Here is an 18,036-nt window from a genome sequence, read left to right on the forward strand (position 1 = left end):
CAGAAAACGCTAGTTCATGCAGCTTCATGAATAAAGCTGACCCACATTAATCTGGTAAAACATGATTTCACAGCACATTCATTCACTGACTAATGATGGAAGGAAATACTTACAGTAAGTAATACAGATGAGGTTGAACAGAATCGCAAACACAAAGAGGACAATAACAATGGCGCCTTCAATTACAGTGTAATTCAGACTTTTATCCCAGGCAGATTTAAACATAACTGAAATAAAGGAAGAGATAAAAAAAAACAACAATTACTAAAATAGAAGAACAAAATATAAATAAGATCAAAGGATTTACAAAAACTCTTCGCATTGAACAGATGCAACATTATGACACTACTGTCAGTTCAGCTGTTCCTGTCTGATGGTGACCCTGTGACCTCTGTGCTGATTATGTGACGCCAAAACATCTTGAGATGTGAAGACGACGTAGCTTTAGCTTCAGTCAGTTTGTGTAAAAAATAATGCCATTGTTTTCATAATTATATATTTTAGATCATAAGAGTGATAAAATGTGATCAGTCACAAACACACAGAGATTCAGCACTGAACACATGTGGAATATCTTATACTGACAACAATACTACAGCAACACAAGACACTTCCAAGAATTAATGTCATGTTGTGTTTTGTTTTTAATATTCCTGCAGGCTACTGAGAATATTAAATCATTTAATGTAATTATTGTTCAGCTGTTAATGTGCATTTTAATGTGTTATGATAATGACTGTTGATTTACATTTGGATTGATTTACCTGAATATAAAGCAGCTGAGAAAAGTATATATTCTGCCAAATAACTGTCATACATAAGCCATGTTTTAATGTTGCCTGTAAAACAGAAAAGATGAAATAATTACATCCACAATATCATTTACAACACAATTACAACACGATGAAACACAAATGCCAATAAAACACTAAAGCCCTTTGAACCTAAAACACAATCAGGTATTGACAGATTATTTAGTTCATGTGAAAACAATCTGGGTATTGTAATTCACGAAGTATATTTTCACTAATAAACTGTCAATAATGAATCACCTGTGAACTCATTCACATACGGAGCCGTCCAGAGCAACATGAGAGGCCTCAGAAAATAAAGAGAACAACAAAAGATTGTCTCATACAGAGACCCTGAAACAAACACCAGATATTAAAAATTGCCGTATTAATAAACAATTATTTGAATGATAAATTAAAATGCATTGATAATTAATCAGTAATGAAACACTGACCTTCAGAAACACCCCAGAGGACAAAAGCAAGAAACATGATCAGATTTGGACAGAAGACAAGAAACATCTGAAGACGGAAGACTGTGTCTGGAGAGAAAACACAATAACTCACATTTAGACAAACGGGAAAAATTATGTTTTATCAGAAATATTGATACCACATAACAGCAGAGAAGAAGTGCAAACCCTGGGTATTATTTAGCTCTAAGAAAAGAGACTCTGGTTATTTGGACAAACTGAATCTAGTGTATATACAGTACATCTCTTTCACCTATGTCCAAAGGCACTCACATCTCTAAATGAAATACTAAACTAGTACCATACAACCAGCTCAGTGCTGCCAAACAACATCACTAAAACTAATTTTACTGTTTAAAGAAGACATCCAAAAATATTACATATAACTATACAGTTAAATTAATGTATTGATTAATTATTGATTAATTGATTTACTAGGTTCACTTACCTAGTAGTTTCATTTCCAAATTTGTCTCAGCTGAAAACACAGATCTCTGCTGACTGTAAACTGTACATGTGTATTGTCCCTCATCTTCAGTTCTCAGATTGTCCAGACGGAGGGAGAAATTTCCATGTTGAATCTGGTCAGTAAAGAAATGAGCTCTATCCTGATAATCCTCCTGCTGAGCTTCTGCTCGACTCTCACCATCTTCATACAGATGAACCAGATGCTCCAAGTCTTTTTTTCTCCATTCCACCCTCAGACCCTCCGTTGTAGAGGGCATATCTCCATAACAGGGCAAAACTACTGAACATCCCAGAGGAGCGAGAGTGTGACGAGAACATTTAACATCAAACCCTTAAAATAAATAAAAAAAAATAAGACTAATGTGAAATATCTGTTAAGGCAAATGAACAGTAAGGATTGGTGTTTTGTGTATAAATCCTCCTTTGATCAAACATTTATTAGGTGCACTGAAGGTTTGTTTGTTTACTCCTCTTGTTATTTTTTTTTATTATTATTAATTTATTGTAATAAATTAATAATAAAATTAATAATAATAATTAATAATTAATAATAAAATTAACTTAATAGCAGTTAAACTATAGATATGAATAAGTAGAACTGAATAATTATATACTGTATATATTATACATATGTAATGCTGGATCACATCATCTACAAGCTGAATAAATAAGCTTTCCACTGATGTATGGTTTGTTATGATAGGACAATATTTTGGTCGAGATACAACTATGTGAATTCTGGAATCTGATGGTGCAAAAAAAAAAAAAAAAAAAAAAAAAAAATCTAAATATTGAGAAAATCACCTTTAAAGTTGTCCAAATTAAGTTCTTATCAATGCATATTACTAATCAAAAGTTACATTTTTATATATTTACAGTAGGAAAATGATCTTCATGAAACATGATCTTTACTTAATATCCTAATGATTTTTGGCATAAAAGAAAAATCTATCAGTGTGACCTATACAATGTATTTTTAGCTATTTTTACAAATACTGTTAGTACACATTCAAACTGAAAAATTAATATATGACCAGTCCAGTGGTGCATAACATAAGAGAATTATATTAAGTATATAATATAAATGATCATAATATTATTATTTTTTTTAAATATGGAAATGCTATATTTATGTTGTTGTCACACCCCTGTGGACTCTTTCTTTGGTTTTTCCCTGTGTATGCCCTTATTTGGTCTTTCCTGTTCCATTTTTAATTATGACATCATTGTTTAATCATTCACACCTGTCCTCGTCTGATTAGCTTGTGTATTTAAGTCTGGTTCTGTTCCCCATTTGCTTTGTTGGTTCTTAAGGTCTCTTTAGTTGTGTTGCATGTGGATTCCCTGCTGTTCCTGTTCCTCAGAGTGGATTATATTAATAAAGTCTTGTTCCTGACTTCCTCGTCCCTACTCCTCATTCCCGCACACAACGCTCGTGACAGTTGTAACTACACCACTGAATTAAAATCATATATTGATCAGGTCTAAAAAAGCAGTTCCATTTATTTTCACTTACGCAGTATCTCGACCCCTGCATCGGCTGAATGCACACAATCCTGGTCACTGTAAACTTTACATGCATATTCTCCAGCATCTTCTGCTCTCACTTTTTCCAGTCGGATGGAGAAGTTTCCATCTTTAATCTCATCAGTAATGAAATGAGCTCTTTGATGATACTTTTTGTGCTGTTTCTTCGGTCGACTCTCACCATCTTCATACAGATGAACCAGAGTCTCTGAGTCTGTTCTTCTCCATTCCACCTTCAGACTTTTCTGTAACAAGCTTTTGTCAACCTGACAAGGCAAAATCACTGAATCTCCAAGTGGAACCGTCTGATTATCAGAGGAATCTTTCACTTTGAACTCTGTAAAAAAACAGACACAAAGTTCTAATATGAAATAACTGTTAAAAAACAAACAGATGAATAAATTGATGGATGTTTTGTCCAATGTAATGTTGTGGAGACTTTAGATTGCTTATGATGACAATTACTTTCACTCTCTGACCAAACTGTGTATTTCTGATTTCCTCTCAGACACCTCTCACACACACTCACACTCTTTATTTATTTATTTCTTTAAGAATATTTAGTACAAAACTCCTAAAAGACCACACTTTTAACAGCTAGTTGATCATTAAAGCCTTACCTTCAATGTTTTCAGTAATGTAATGATAACAGCAAAAGACAACAGAATGATCTTCTTCCAGTTTAGAACACAATGCAAGACATTTTACAGTACTACATTGCTGAACCAAATTGTCATAAAATCTATAATGTCTGTAATTTCCAATCAATCAATTAAAACACAAACCCAATCCATGGGCCTGTACCATGAAGCCAGTTTAGCTTGCTAGCCAGGTCAGTTTCAGTTTAGTTTGCATCAACTCTGGCTTTTAGGTGTCATTAAAGTGGTTTGGCTTTTAACAGCGTTCACTCCCATAGTAGCCATGGTAACATAGTAATAGTGTATTTTCTTTCAGGATTTATATCAGAGTGAAACAGCTTCTTGAATAATAAAAAGGGCATAACTTGATTTTGTTCATATGGAATTGATTGGATCAGTGGATTGTTGTCATTTACTATTGCTGTGATCTCATGTGAGGGACAGGTTGCGTGCATGTAAAGTATCAGTGTTAATATAGTACATTTAGTTTGTCAGAAGGATAGACTATAAGACAGAAACCCGGCAATGATTTTGTGTCATCAGAGAGGTCAAAGAGATGGATATTAGAGGGCAGATATTCATTGTCCCAAAAAAGTGCTCTAGCACTGTTGACCATATGATAAACAAATTACTCAATGGCAGAAGCTTTAAATTTACTGTAACTCACCCTCCTACACTTTAGGAATTTTGTAAGAACATTTAGAGCTTTATTTTTTTAATAAGAGCAGGTGCACTTGAGGCATGTACGAATCCACTTTTGCTATTTTAAGGACAAGAAAAACGATTGGTGCACCCGGCACACAGTCTAAAATGATCGCCCCTATTCTCTAAATGAGTCGTGGGTGTGTTTTGGGTGTAACGTGCATTAAACTAATCAGAGTCTCATCCCCCATTCCATTTTAGAGCCAGTTGCGCTCGCACCATGGCGGATTCATTATTTACATGGCGGAACTTGTGAGAACAAAGGCTGAACACTTCTTCAGAGAGCAGGGCTGCCCTGGCAGCTTTGTCTGTGTTGTCCTTGTTTAATTGTTTCTTTGTTTGTCTTGTGTCTTTACACATTGCTTTGTTTCTGTCTACCATGTGTTCCCGTGACCCCACCTCCTTGTTTCCCTTGGCCATGCCCTCTTGTTTAGCCCTTGTTTTGTCCTCGTTTCTTCAATTGTGCCCACCTGGCCCTCATGTACTTTTTCTCCCTTTATATGGTGCTGTTTTTCCTCTTGTGTTTGTGGGTTTGTCTTGTCCCATGGAGACAGTTACTGACTGCTGCTCTATATTCCAGTCTTGCACTGTCATTTGCTGTGATTTGAGTATCCTTGCTGCAGTTTTCTTCCTTTTTTTTTTGTTCTTGAATTTCTTTAGCAGTTTATCAGTTTTGGGTCTAGTCTTGTTTTTCTTGGGTTTTATACTTCAGTTAATTAGTCTAAACTGTTTGCTTAACTTTTTGTTTTGATTCTTTTGCTTTATTCTTTTCTCTATTTTGTTTTTTTTTTTTTCCCTTTTATTACATAATGATGTGTCTCTTTGTGTTGTGCTGATTTGTGATGCCGTATGGTCTTGAATGGTGTCTTGTATGTTTGTGCTGTGTGTTCCCTCCAGACCTGCTCTACCAGCCGGAGACTCTCTGCCTGTTGGTTCTCCAGGGCAGCCTGCCAACCAAGCCTGGTGCTGAGAACCTAATCTCTGATACTGGCCTGCTTTGAGTCTTGTCCTTCTGATCGTAGAAGCACTGTTGTTCACGGAGATAGCAACAGCGACTGCGCATAAGTGTTTGCTTAATACACTATTTCCATAGGTACTGTTTAAATTATTAAGTACTGCTAGAAAGTATTTTTTCATTCTCTGCCTATTTGTAGTGTTGTTGTTTCGCTTTAATTGGCACTTTCGATTGCACTTATTGAAATTATTATTGCTGAAATCCGTGCGAAGCATCTCGCTCTTAGTTTCGATTCAAGGCATTTGCATAGATATAGACTTTGGCCTTAAGTCAGGAGGCGTGTCCAGCTGTTACCACTGCAGTATCACTTGCTTGTGTATATATTCATTATGTGCGAGCTGACGCAGAAGCATCCAGCCACCGTGTTCAGCCTCTGTGAAGACCGACGAGGGTAAAGACCTGCGACTTTTTCCTGCGCGACTTTAACCGAGCAACAAAACCGACAACGCACTTAGGTACTCCTCTTACTTTCCTTTGATACACTCTCACTGTGTATTGCCCTCACTGTCCACTTCTATCATGTGTTTTCAATACATTCCAGTTATCACCACACAACGCTCGAACATCACACGCAGACGTCAATGCAATCTCACTAACCTTCGTCTTCGCCTACCATACTGGAATATTCACTTCTAACAAATGGAAATTCTTTAACCACTCTCTGCTATGATTTTAAATGCCTTGTTACTACAAGCACTCACAAATCGGGCAACCACCTAGATCTAATTTACACGTGCAATTGCGTTGCAGACAACAGTTTGGTTAAACCCCTACACATCTCTGACCATTTCTTCATTACCTGCAACTTACATCTTACTACCAGTACACCTCCAACCTCTCTACCTGTTACTTTCAGACGAAACCTACGCTCCCTTTCACCCTCCCATCTTTCCTCTGTGGTTTCCTCCTCTCTTCCCTCTACAACCCTTTTCTCACCTCTAGAGGTTAATGCAGCTACTGACACCTTATGCTCTACTTTAACCTCTTGCCTAGACGCTATATGTCTCTTCCAGGCCAGCAGGGGCCACCCCTCCTAACTACTGGCTATCCGATGTTCTCCGCGAACATCGGTCCAAACTTAGGGCAGCAGAGAGAAAATGGCGCAAATCTGACTTGAGTCTTTGATCAGTCTTTGCTTTCATCCTTCTCTGCTCAAAGTCCATACTGCCAAATCCTCATACTTCCACATCAAGGTCAACAATGCTCCAGACACACATTACCTTTTCAAAACATTCAGTTTGCTCCTCTGCCCTCCCGCACCACCTCCCACCACTTCTATAACAGCCGACGATTTCGCCACATTCTTTACTGACTAAACTACAACTATAAGCAGCCAGTTCTCGGCTCCACACGTACAGGAACTAATACAGACAACATCCACAGCTAACACCCCACTCTTCTCCTTCTGTCCCCTCTCTGAGGCAGAAGTATTCAAACTTCTTCTCTCCAGCCATCCTACAACATGCCCACTAGATCCTATCCCCTCTCACCTCCTCCAAGCAATCTCTCCTACACTCTTGCCAGCACTTACACACATCATCAACACATCTCTCCTCACAGGCACTTTCCCCACTGCATTCAAGCAGGCTCGGGTGACCCCACTGCTCAAAAAACCTACCTTAAACACTTCACTTATAGATAACTATAGACCGATCTCTCTCCTTCCATTCATAGCAAAAACACTTGAACGAGTCTTTTTTAACCAGGTATCACTGTTTCTCCCACAGAACAGTTCATTGGATGCTAACCAGTCAGGGTTCAGGAGTGGCCACTCAACTGAAACTGCACTACTGTCAGTCACTGAAGCCTTGCGGATTGCAAAAGCTGATTCCAGATCATCAGTACTCATTTTGCTGGATCTTTCTACTGCTTTTGACACAGTCAGTCATCAGATCCTCCTGTCCACCCTCTCATCACTGGGTATCACAGGGATTCCTCTTCGCTGGTTTGAATCCTGTCTCACAGGTAGGTCTTTCAGGGTGGCCTGGGGAGGAGAGGTATCCAAAGCACATCATCTGGCCACTGGGGTTCCTCAGGGATCAGTTCTTGGACCCCTCCTCTTCTCCATTTACACAACATCACTGGGGCCCATCATACAGGCACATGGCTTCTCTTACCACTGCTATGCTGATGACACGCAGCTCTATCTTTCATTTCAACCAGATGATCCAACAGCAGCTGCATGGATCTCAGGCTGCTTGGCGGACATCTCTGAGTGGATGAAAGAACATCATCTACAGCTCAACAGCTCAAAGACTGAGCTCCTTATTTTCCCTGCCACTCCGACTCTACAGCATGATTTCACCATCAATTTAGGTACATTAACAATTACCCCATCAAGTTCTGCCAGAAATCTTGGTGTTATCTTTGATGACCAGCTGACTTTCAAAGACCACATTGCTAAAACTGCTCAATCTTGCAGGTTTGCCCTTGTTTTAGTTGGCCAATGGTGCAGTCTATTTCAGTTGCCTCAAAATAGCAATGCGTCAACAATGCACCTAAACACACCTCGTTTTCAGATCAGCATGCCCACGGGTGCACAAATGGGTGCAAATGCATTTGCTATTTAAACAACATGGTGCAGGATGTGAAAATGAAAACTGCTTCGGGCTAAAACTAGCAAAAATCAATTGCGTCAAGCCTGGTGCCGCACTGCAATGGGTGTATGATAGGGCCCTATGTCAGGAAAAACAAACTGAGCAGCATATATTAAGGGGACTGACTTTCTTCAGAGCAGTTCAGATGGTATTTTTTTCTTTCAACTTGCCTCTGAATAATGCATAATGATAATAAGCACAGTGCTCCTTTGTTTACAGTGGTAATCAAGAAAACACTATATTCCTGCTGTACCCATCTGCTGTTTTTCGTTTTGTGCAGATGTTTTATGTAGCGTAATGTCATAACTAAATATAAATAATTTCATAGCTAAATTCCTTTTTTTTTTTTTTTTTATTTATTAAAAAAAAACACTTGTGCTACATGTATTTAACATCTTTGTTTGGATTGTGATTAAAAAGCAGTGGTTGTCTCTAATTTTCAGCGGCTACAGATCTGCCTGCAATATAGCACATAAACATTGTGATGTACTCATGTTTTGAATCATTCTTGTCTGTTGCTTCAAAAATAAAACCAAATAAAAAAAAAAAAAAAAAAAAAAAAAAAAAAAAGGGCAATTGTTATCAGAATCTGCCAAAAAAAAAAAAAGTCAAAATCAGCCAGGAAAAATCAAGATTGGTGAATCCCTAGTATCGTTATGTGTTATGTTTTGTTCGTATCTTTTATTTATCAACTTACGTGGTACCAAACTCGTCTCTGTTGTCCTGGTCACTGTAAAAAGGTCACAGTAAACTTTACATATGTATTCTCCAGCATCTTCAGCTCTCAGTTTGTCCAGACGGAGGGAGAAGTTTCCATGCTGAATCTCATCAGTAAAGAAATGAGCTCTGTCCTGATAATCCTGATGTGATTGACTCTCACCATCTTGATACAGATGAACCAGAGTCCTTGTGTCTTTTCTTCTCCATTCCACCTTCACTTCCTTCTTTAATAAGCATTCATCAACATGACAGGGCAAAACCACTGAAGATCCCATATTAAAATAATGGTTATAGGTATGCTGCCCATAGAAACCTGAGAAAAAAAAAAAAAAAGTTTGCATGAAGCCTTTTAGTTAGACAAGTAACAATTGTTTTACATATTTTCTAATATTTTGACTATACAGACTAACTTTGTACTGGAAAGGGCAATGAACATGTTTAATTTCCCTGCAAAACAAAAAAGTCTAAGTTGAACTCTCAGCCTAATGTGTTGGTTGATTTTAGATGGGTTTTTACTGAAGTTGCTTTCACTAAAGTTGCTTCAATAATTCCTTGGGTGCTTTATTGCTGATAAATTATAATTGGTCTTTAATTGATCTCAACACCAATTAAAAGGGTCAACAAGGAGAACAGGAGAACAAAATGATCTACAATATCATGTGACAACTTCTGATTTAATGGTTGCTCTCCCCTTCTAATTAGTCCTAAATGGTGCATAAGTCTAGGATTACAACACTGTCCTACTGAGCTACTCTTTGTACAAAAAAAGATAACGCTTTAGATTACAGCATCTCCACAGTACCTACTCGTAAGTATAAGGGAACAATACACAACATTTGGGGAATAAGGGGGTAATAACCTGCAAAATCATAAAGCATTTAAACAGTACGTATTTCATAACCAAAGGGCACCTATTGTCACACCCGTCGACTGTTTTGTTGGTTTCGCCTTCCTGTGCCCTTATTTGGTCTTTCCTGTTCTTTTTCTTATTAAGTCATCAATGGTTAATTTCCCTCACCTGTTTTTGTCTCGTTAGCACCCCTTCATAAGTTTGATTCAGTACCTTGGTTCTTGTCCGTTCTTATTGTTAGTAAATGTTGGAGTGTGTTCCCCTGCTGTTCCTGTCTGTACCCTCGTTGGATTTGTTATTAAAACCCGTTTGTCTTATTTCCTCTTCCTCGGCTCCTTCCTACATCTCCCCTCTACACATAACCCTGACATGTATTCTGAAATCACGTGGTTTGTATGCCACACAGACTGTAATTTTCTGCGTAAGCATAATTTACAACTGAACGTTCGTGTAGGTAAACTGACAAAATGTGCAATGTTTGGGGGATAAGGAATAATGACTTGGGAAATTGAAAGTAATTATACTGTTAATATTTCAGAAATAAGGTGCAACTATTCTAAGATTACATGGTATGCATGACCTACTATGTTAAGCAACAACAGTTTGATTAAGAACAAATTGCCTTATTGTAATAACACAAAAAAATGCAGTATAATTTTACACTACGTACTGGGTACTTATTGTATTATTACAATATATGTCTTACATGACATTGATACAAGTAAACTGTAGTATACTATAGTATAATTTAGTAATTATAGTAAAGTTAAAAACCACCATAGTCTTTATAAAACTTTACCACAGTTTTCTTAAGAATATATGCTATATTATTTATTAGTGTTTCTTTATGTAGGATCAGGGAGATTACTGAACAACACAGCTGAAAGTATGGGTAAATTATGCAATGAGTTTCTGCTATGATTTGGTTTCGAAATTTCCATATGAAAATTTACCTGATGAAAGAGTATTGCATATGGTCATCTCAGCAGTGAGTCACATGAGCAGCATTGTGCCAAAAAACTAAAGATTACCTGTTTCCAGCTGTTCCCAGGATGTAACATAAATATCCGCGGCCTGTAATTGAAAGTGATCCCTTGTTACCCTCTTGTTACCTGAGGTTACCCTGTAAGCGTAACATCCGCAGGCTGTAATTTAACCCTCTGGGGTCTGAGGGTGTTTTGGCACCCTGGAGAAATTTTGACATGCCCTGACATTTGTGCTTTTTTCAGTATCTTAAAAACATATTAATGACTAAAGTACAAAATGGGCTACAGTAATATGTAACCAACATTAATGTACATGTCTGTGTTTTTGAGAAAACAACGTTTATGCGTGGTTAGTGAAAAAACATCATTTTTCAGTCACTGAAATAAGGCCATGAAATACATTCAGCACATTTGTTCACAAGACTTTTGAGAACTGGATGTGGTAGGCTAGAGTTTTTTTCTACAAAATGATGTGAAAATCATCCCGTTTACTATTTTACAGAAAACAATATATTGATGTAAATTTCCTAAGACATGTTTTGTGATCGAAAGGGAATATGCGAGGGAGTGACAACGACCATTAATATTTAGTGATTCACACCTGAGAGACAAAAGGTCCTCCTCTAATGGCCCATCAGTGACACTGTGACTGTCAGGTAGAAACAATGAGAGATTCAAAGAATGAAGTTTTAGACTATTTGTATTTTATTTACAACACCGTATCATCAAAACATGCATAATGAAGGTCAAAAGCACATTATTGACTACACTGATCTAACCATAGAGACGTGAACAGACTTTGTGTAATTCCTGAAAACTGTTTTCTGAATTCTGTTCAACAAGTGAAACAAGTAAATTATACCTGATATTTAAGTGATTGCTGCTTCTTTCCATGGATTTAAGAAACAAAACTCATCATCAGTAGTCCAGGAAATTGTCTTACAATAAAATATTAGCGTAGTTGAACATCTGATGTTGGTACAACACTGTACCATGTGGCATTCATGTAGCATTAATCTGTGGTGCAAATATCAGATCACTAGAACAAAAAAAACAAACAAACAAACATCTGTAAGCATGTTAATATCAGGAACATCTGCAATACATACATATAGTATGATTTTGTAGTCATAGACACATGCATCTTAAACAAAATGTATTAATAATAAGTATTAACGATAATATTATCCTATTGTTATACAATAAATAAATAAATATGATTTTATAGTCATAAACACAAGCATGTTTTGTATATATTATACAATTACAAAACCATTTTATGTCTGGGAAACTAATTATTGTTAAGCATGTCATAAACATCTATTCGTGAACAGAGTATATGACAGTAGTTTTGTCTAAACAATCTTAGACTCTATCATTCAGTGTTACAGTGTAAACACTATTACATTTATATTGCGTCATTTTATTTTATAGAACATTAAAAACATCCTGGTGTCGTGAAACATTTTGATGTAATGAAATGAAACATACTTCATTACGTTTCACTTGATTGCACATCAGGAATTATAGTTTGTAAAAAAACTCTAACAACTATAATTGCTGCGTCCGAAATCAGCACCGGCAATGATCGGCATTTTAACGTTGATTGGACAGACAGCTCAGAGAAGGCGTCGGTCAGCTGCTCGCAGATCACGCCTTCGTACACAGCTTCTAGATTATTTATCAAATAACGTTTCAATTTACAATGTCATCCGTTTATTTAGATTGTGTTAAACAAGTGTAATTTAATCACAATAAACAACGTTTTTTTCCTGAGGTACTCAAACTTGAAATGAGCCGCGTCTCCACTTTTCGAATATGACGCCTCCTCTCCCGGAGCCTCATGGGATAGGAAAGTGTCCATGGTATGCGTACTACAGAATTCGGGCGGAAGCAGTAGGTCATCCGGGTACTTCTCGCCTACTGAATTTCGAATACTATGAATTCGGACATACTACTCGCCTCGCATACGGTTTTTCGCGTACTATATAGTAGGGAAGTATGCGATTTCGGACGCAGCAAATGTCTACAAACTTATGTTACAGACAACTAATGTAAGTAGGCTAATAAAAGAAAGACTTACTCTTTTGGTGGATCTCGCCGTGCGTCGCATCGCGCTCTTCCTCTGAGGGAAATATAAATCTTTCTCCTCACAGTGAGTCTTCTTCCAGTAACAAGATACAAGTAGCCGAGATAAACAATGGAGCCAAGTCTCGCTGCTTGTGTACGTTGATGTGGGCAGTTCACCGCTTGCCTTGTTACCCTCTTGTTGCCTGTAGTTACTATGTAAGTGTAACATCTGTGGGCTGTAATTTAAAGTGATCCCTTGTTACCCTCTTGCTACCTGTAGTTACCATGTAAGTGTAACATCCACAATTTTCAGCTGTGATCACAATCAGAGAAAAAGATATTGCAAAAAATAATAATAATAAAATGTTAATACATGTCAATTTTGCATAATGTAAAATAAGTGTTTGTTTGTTTTTACTGTTCTTCGTACTTTGTATAAATGACTTGACGTGACTATCGCCATTAGGGGAAGAGCAGCAGCGGATGGCAGGACCTATTTAATGGTCGGATTTAAAGGTGCTGATGGCACTGGGATGCTTGCAGCTCACACAGACACTAGTGGTGGGTCCAGCATGCTGGCCATCATGAGGGGTCGTGACTTTAGACTGTCAGACGAAACATGGAGAGACTCTGGGAGGTCAGGCGAGATGTGACAAAGCTCTGGACGGACAGACAAGACGTGACGGGGCTCTAGATGGAAGTCCGAGGCTTATATAGCGGGCCTGATTAGGTACAGGTGTTAGCGCAATCAGCGCGATGGGTGATGGGAAACGTAGTCCGTGGTGTAGTGCAACAGTCTGTGTGATGTGAACTGTAAGTGGGAAGCACAGGCGACCTCTGGTGGCGGGCAGACCAGACAGGAATCATAACAGTAACAAGGCATCACTTTAAATTACAGCCCGCGGATGTTGCACTTACACAATAATTACAGATAAGAGTGTATGTTTGCACAGTAATTGTGTTTTATGATATTATGTTATATCCTGGGAACAGCTGGAAACAGGTAATCTTTAGTTTTTCGGCACAATGCTGCTCATGTGACTCACTGCTGAGATGACCATATGCAATACTCTTTCATCAGGTAAATTTTCATATGGAAATTTCGAAACCAAATCATAGCAGAAACTAATAAATAATATAGCATATATTCTCAAGTAAAATGTGCTAAAGTTTTATAAAGACTATGGTTGTTTACTATAATTACTAAATTATACTGTAGTATACTACAATTCACTTGTATCAATGTCATGTAAGATATATGTTGTAATAATACAATAAGTACCCAGTACGTAGTGTAAAATTATACTGCATCATATTTTTTTGTGTTATTACAATAAGGCAACTTGTTCTTAATCAAACTGTTGTTGCTTAACATAGTAGGTCATGCATACCATGTAATCTCAGAATAGTTACACCTTATTTCTGAAATATTAACAGTATAAATACTTTTAATTTTCCAAGTCATTACCTCTTTATCCCCTAAACATTGCACATTGTGTCCATTTACCTACACGTACATTCAGCTGTAAATTATGCTTACGCAGAAAATTACGGTCTGTGTGGCATACAAACCATGTGATTTCAGAATAGGTGCCCTTTAGTTATGAAATGCTTACCGTGTAAATGCTTTGTGATTTTGCAGGTTATTACCCCCTTATTCCCCAAAAGTTGTGTATTGTTTCCTTATACCTACGAGTTTCTATGCTTTATGTTAGAATGCTGTAAAATTTGATTGGACACACAGGCTTATCAACATTTAAACATTTTTAACTATTTATTATTATTATTATTATTATTATTATTATTATTGTTATTGTTGTTGTTGACAATGGGTCTTGGATCTTGCAGTTAAAAACCACTGAATTACAGCTGATAAGATTATTCGTCTGTTATACACACACCTTTAGTAGGAGATCTGCAGTAGATCAGACAGAAGAGCAGCAGTGCAGATCCAGATGCAGAAATACAGAGAATCAACACCATTATGTGTGAAACTGAGAAGCCTATCAAACACAGACATCAGTTACTCAACAAAGAGACACAGTATTGTGCAGTATTGTTCCCAGTATATTGTCATTTAAATACCACTTCTATTGATTTTGTGATGTTTTGTCAAATGTTCACATCATAAGAATAAATCTGAATCACAGGAAATGACAGGCATGAAGCCATAAATCTTGCTTCAAACATGTAGCACTGAAAATAAACAAAATTCACTTTCCAAATTGTCCTAAACCATATTCAAACATAAAATCTTATGAATAGACTTGTGAGATTAAGTTAATGCTCCTCAACTTGACAAGTCGGTGTATTTTTGCCTCTGAGACTGGTATGTCCTATCCAATTGCAGTTTTGATAAAAGGGAACAAGCTACATTTTGAGTTTTTAACATTATTTGCTTTTCATCTGTTTCTCTCTAAAAGGAACATATGTGGCCTAATGCTTATTAGGAGACTTATTACCCAAAGGCCATAGGTTCAATTCACAGTACCTGCAGCAAATGTAGGTGGGGGAGTGAAAAACAGAACTCTCTTCCACAGCATTTAAAAATAAAGATACCAAAAGAAGAGTTTAAGAATTAAAATCTAAAAAGACATTAGGATATATTTAATACTTCTTGAGTGCAACTTTGGAGGGATTTTTTTTGTCTGTTTTGTTTTGTTTTGTTTTGTTTTATTTTTACCTAATTTTTCACTGGCATACAATGCAATAATTGCTAACAATTTCACTAAAAGGCAACAGACCGACCAATCTTCTGTGTGAAAATAAAATAATGATGGTGCCATGTTTTTACCAAATTTAGTTGATTTGACACGGCATGATGCTGCAGCCATTAAAAGTTTCATTTTACAAAGTATGACACGTGCATAATTAATCTGTGACTCACCCAGTCTCTCCAGTTCTACAGTTGTATTGGCTGAAAGTCCTCCAGCAGACACCTCACACATGTAAACTCCTTTATCCTTAGTTCTGACACTTTTTAGTCTAAGAGAGAAGTTTCCTTTGGGGATTTCAGCAGTGAAGAACTCAACTCTGTCTCTGTATCGCTCATCTGATGCCTCTGGTGAAGTCTCATTGTTTTGGTAGAGCAGAACCACAATATCTTCATCTTCATCTGTTTTCATCCATGAAACTTCCAGGTTTTTAGATGGGATGTGAGAGTTTACAGAGCAGCTCAGAGTGATGTCTTCACTCACATATGCAGATATGGAGCGACTCGATCCTGATACCCGCAAACGCTCTGAAAGAACAAACAGTGTAAATATACATTCATTAATTAGTTTCTGTAAAATCATAGTAAAATAAAAGAAGGAACTCATGTGTTCAATACTCACCAACATCATTAACTTTTATTTCAACCACAGTCTCACCAGACTGACATCTATTCTAAAGCTTTAAAAAATTATATTTATTATCAAAACATCTAGATCAACCACAGCTGATGCATTGTATGCTTTTTTTAAAGTTCAAAACAATAAGACAGCAATCTGCTGCATTACAAGTTGTGAGAGAGAGACGTGAAGGTGCAGTGAGGACCTCTAGAGGCCGAAACACAACACACTACTGACAACTGTATTATATTCTTGTTTTTTAAAGACAATTTACAAAAGAAAACTCTGTATAATGCTACCTGTTGCTAGTATTTTTTAGGTCTGTGTTTTATAAGTGATGAACTACGTTTGTTGGGTGAAAACCTTTGCTAGTGTTTTGGAAGAATGGTTTGATTTGAGACATGAGTGAAGGGTTTTGGTAGTTTTAGTGTATTTTGAATGTGGAATTAACTGCTAGGTTAACTCATCTATCCTACCACAAGTGATCTCATGTCTCTTGTGCTTTGAAAGGTGATCTAATCTCTCTGTAGCACAGGCCATAACCTCCAGCAGCTCCTGGTATGCTGGGCAGGCAGTCCAGGAGAGCTCAACAATCTCTTTGACTTCCTCTGCCATCTCCTGCTCTCCTGAGCTGACTGCTAAAAGCACTGTCTGCTGGATCAGATGATGTCAAAGATAACACTTCCAGATCCAGCAGCTCATTTGTATCAGTGACTGAAGAGTGAGCAAGATTGAGACCTTTCTCAAACTCTTCTGCCAGCTCAGTTTAACAATCTTAGTTTCTGCATTGCCTCAGCAAGAGTGGGTCCTGAGCCACAGGGCATCAGTGTTGAGAAGAAGCTTCTTCTTCATTTTGTAAATAAATTATACAGACAAAGATATTGTGTAATGCTGCCTGTTGTTGGTATTTTTTAGGTGTTTTATGAGTGAAAAAATGTGTTTCTTGCTAAGTATTATGAAAAAAGAAATGAAATAAGGGATTGCAGAGTGCTTTGTGGGTGACTTTAAATAAAGACAGTATGTGGCTATTGTCAGGCATTCACCTCAACCACCCTCATCTGACCCACTCGATCATCTTCACCCAAATTCTAACTGCCTTCACCTGTTCCTCGTTGAGCCATGCCCTATAAATAGGACTCTTGGACTTTTGTGCATCTCCTGTTTACAAGAGCATTCAGTTAAGAACATTCTTTATTACTCTTATTACATGCTTTGTCTTTTAAATAAGTCTTTTGTGAATAAAGTATTGGATTGCCACTCATCTCTCGTCTCCTTTGTCCCCTTGTGTGTGTGTGTGTGTGCGACAGAAGACCAGACCGCTAAACAGAACAACATGAGCACCGAAACACTTGCCGCCACAAATCCCCTCGCCGAGTTGGTGAATGCCTTGAAGGCGGCAATTCAAACTCCACCTGCGCCGCCATCAGTCTCAGGATCTCCCATGGCCATGCCCGCTATGTCTGAGTGTAGCGGTTTTCTCCTACAAATTAATCTGTTCATCAAGATGCAACCACAACTGTTTACTTCTGAGGACGCTAAGGTCGCCTTTCTCATTTCACCACTCATCGGTAAGGCCCTACAATGGGCGAAACCAATATGGAACGCTGACAAACCAATCATCCATTCCTATGAACAATTTACTAACCATTTTTTCCAAAGTTTTCAGCACAACCACCGGACAACTTTCCACCTCAGATCAGCTCTTCCGACTAGAACAAGGCAAGACTGCTGTGACTGAAAACACTCTCCATTTCTGTACGCTAGTGGCGGCTAGCGGATGGAATGAAAAGGCGCTGCTTGGGGCCTACAGGCAAGGCCTCAATCCCGACATCCAAGCAGCAATGGCCTTGTATGACGACAGTATTGG

The 18,036-nt window shown here is 37.6% G+C and overlaps 1 protein-coding gene across 1 annotated transcript in view; it reads right to left on the reverse strand.

The window, feature by feature from the left end:
* LOC127162791 (uncharacterized) overlaps positions 1 to 18,036 on the reverse strand; it is a gene marked incomplete at its 5' end in the record, with an annotated part of 236,588 nt that overhangs the window by 207,007 nt on the left and 11,545 nt on the right. Inside the window, 9 exons of the mRNA XM_051105635.1 lie at positions 114 to 227; positions 765 to 839; positions 1,053 to 1,145; positions 1,247 to 1,333; positions 1,713 to 2,063; positions 3,249 to 3,596; positions 8,909 to 9,244; positions 14,739 to 14,840; positions 15,725 to 16,078. Coding sequence (XP_050961592.1) covers positions 114 to 227; positions 765 to 839; positions 1,053 to 1,145; positions 1,247 to 1,333; positions 1,713 to 2,063; positions 3,249 to 3,596; positions 8,909 to 9,244; positions 14,739 to 14,840; positions 15,725 to 16,078 — 1,860 coding nt within the window. The remainder of the gene's footprint in view (positions 1 to 113; positions 228 to 764; positions 840 to 1,052; positions 1,146 to 1,246; positions 1,334 to 1,712; positions 2,064 to 3,248; positions 3,597 to 8,908; positions 9,245 to 14,738; positions 14,841 to 15,724; positions 16,079 to 18,036) is intronic.

Source organism: Labeo rohita, chromosome 3, assembly GCF_022985175.1.
Source record: "Labeo rohita strain BAU-BD-2019 chromosome 3, IGBB_LRoh.1.0, whole genome shotgun sequence".
Classification (NCBI taxonomy): domain Eukaryota; kingdom Metazoa; phylum Chordata; class Actinopteri; order Cypriniformes; family Cyprinidae; genus Labeo; species Labeo rohita.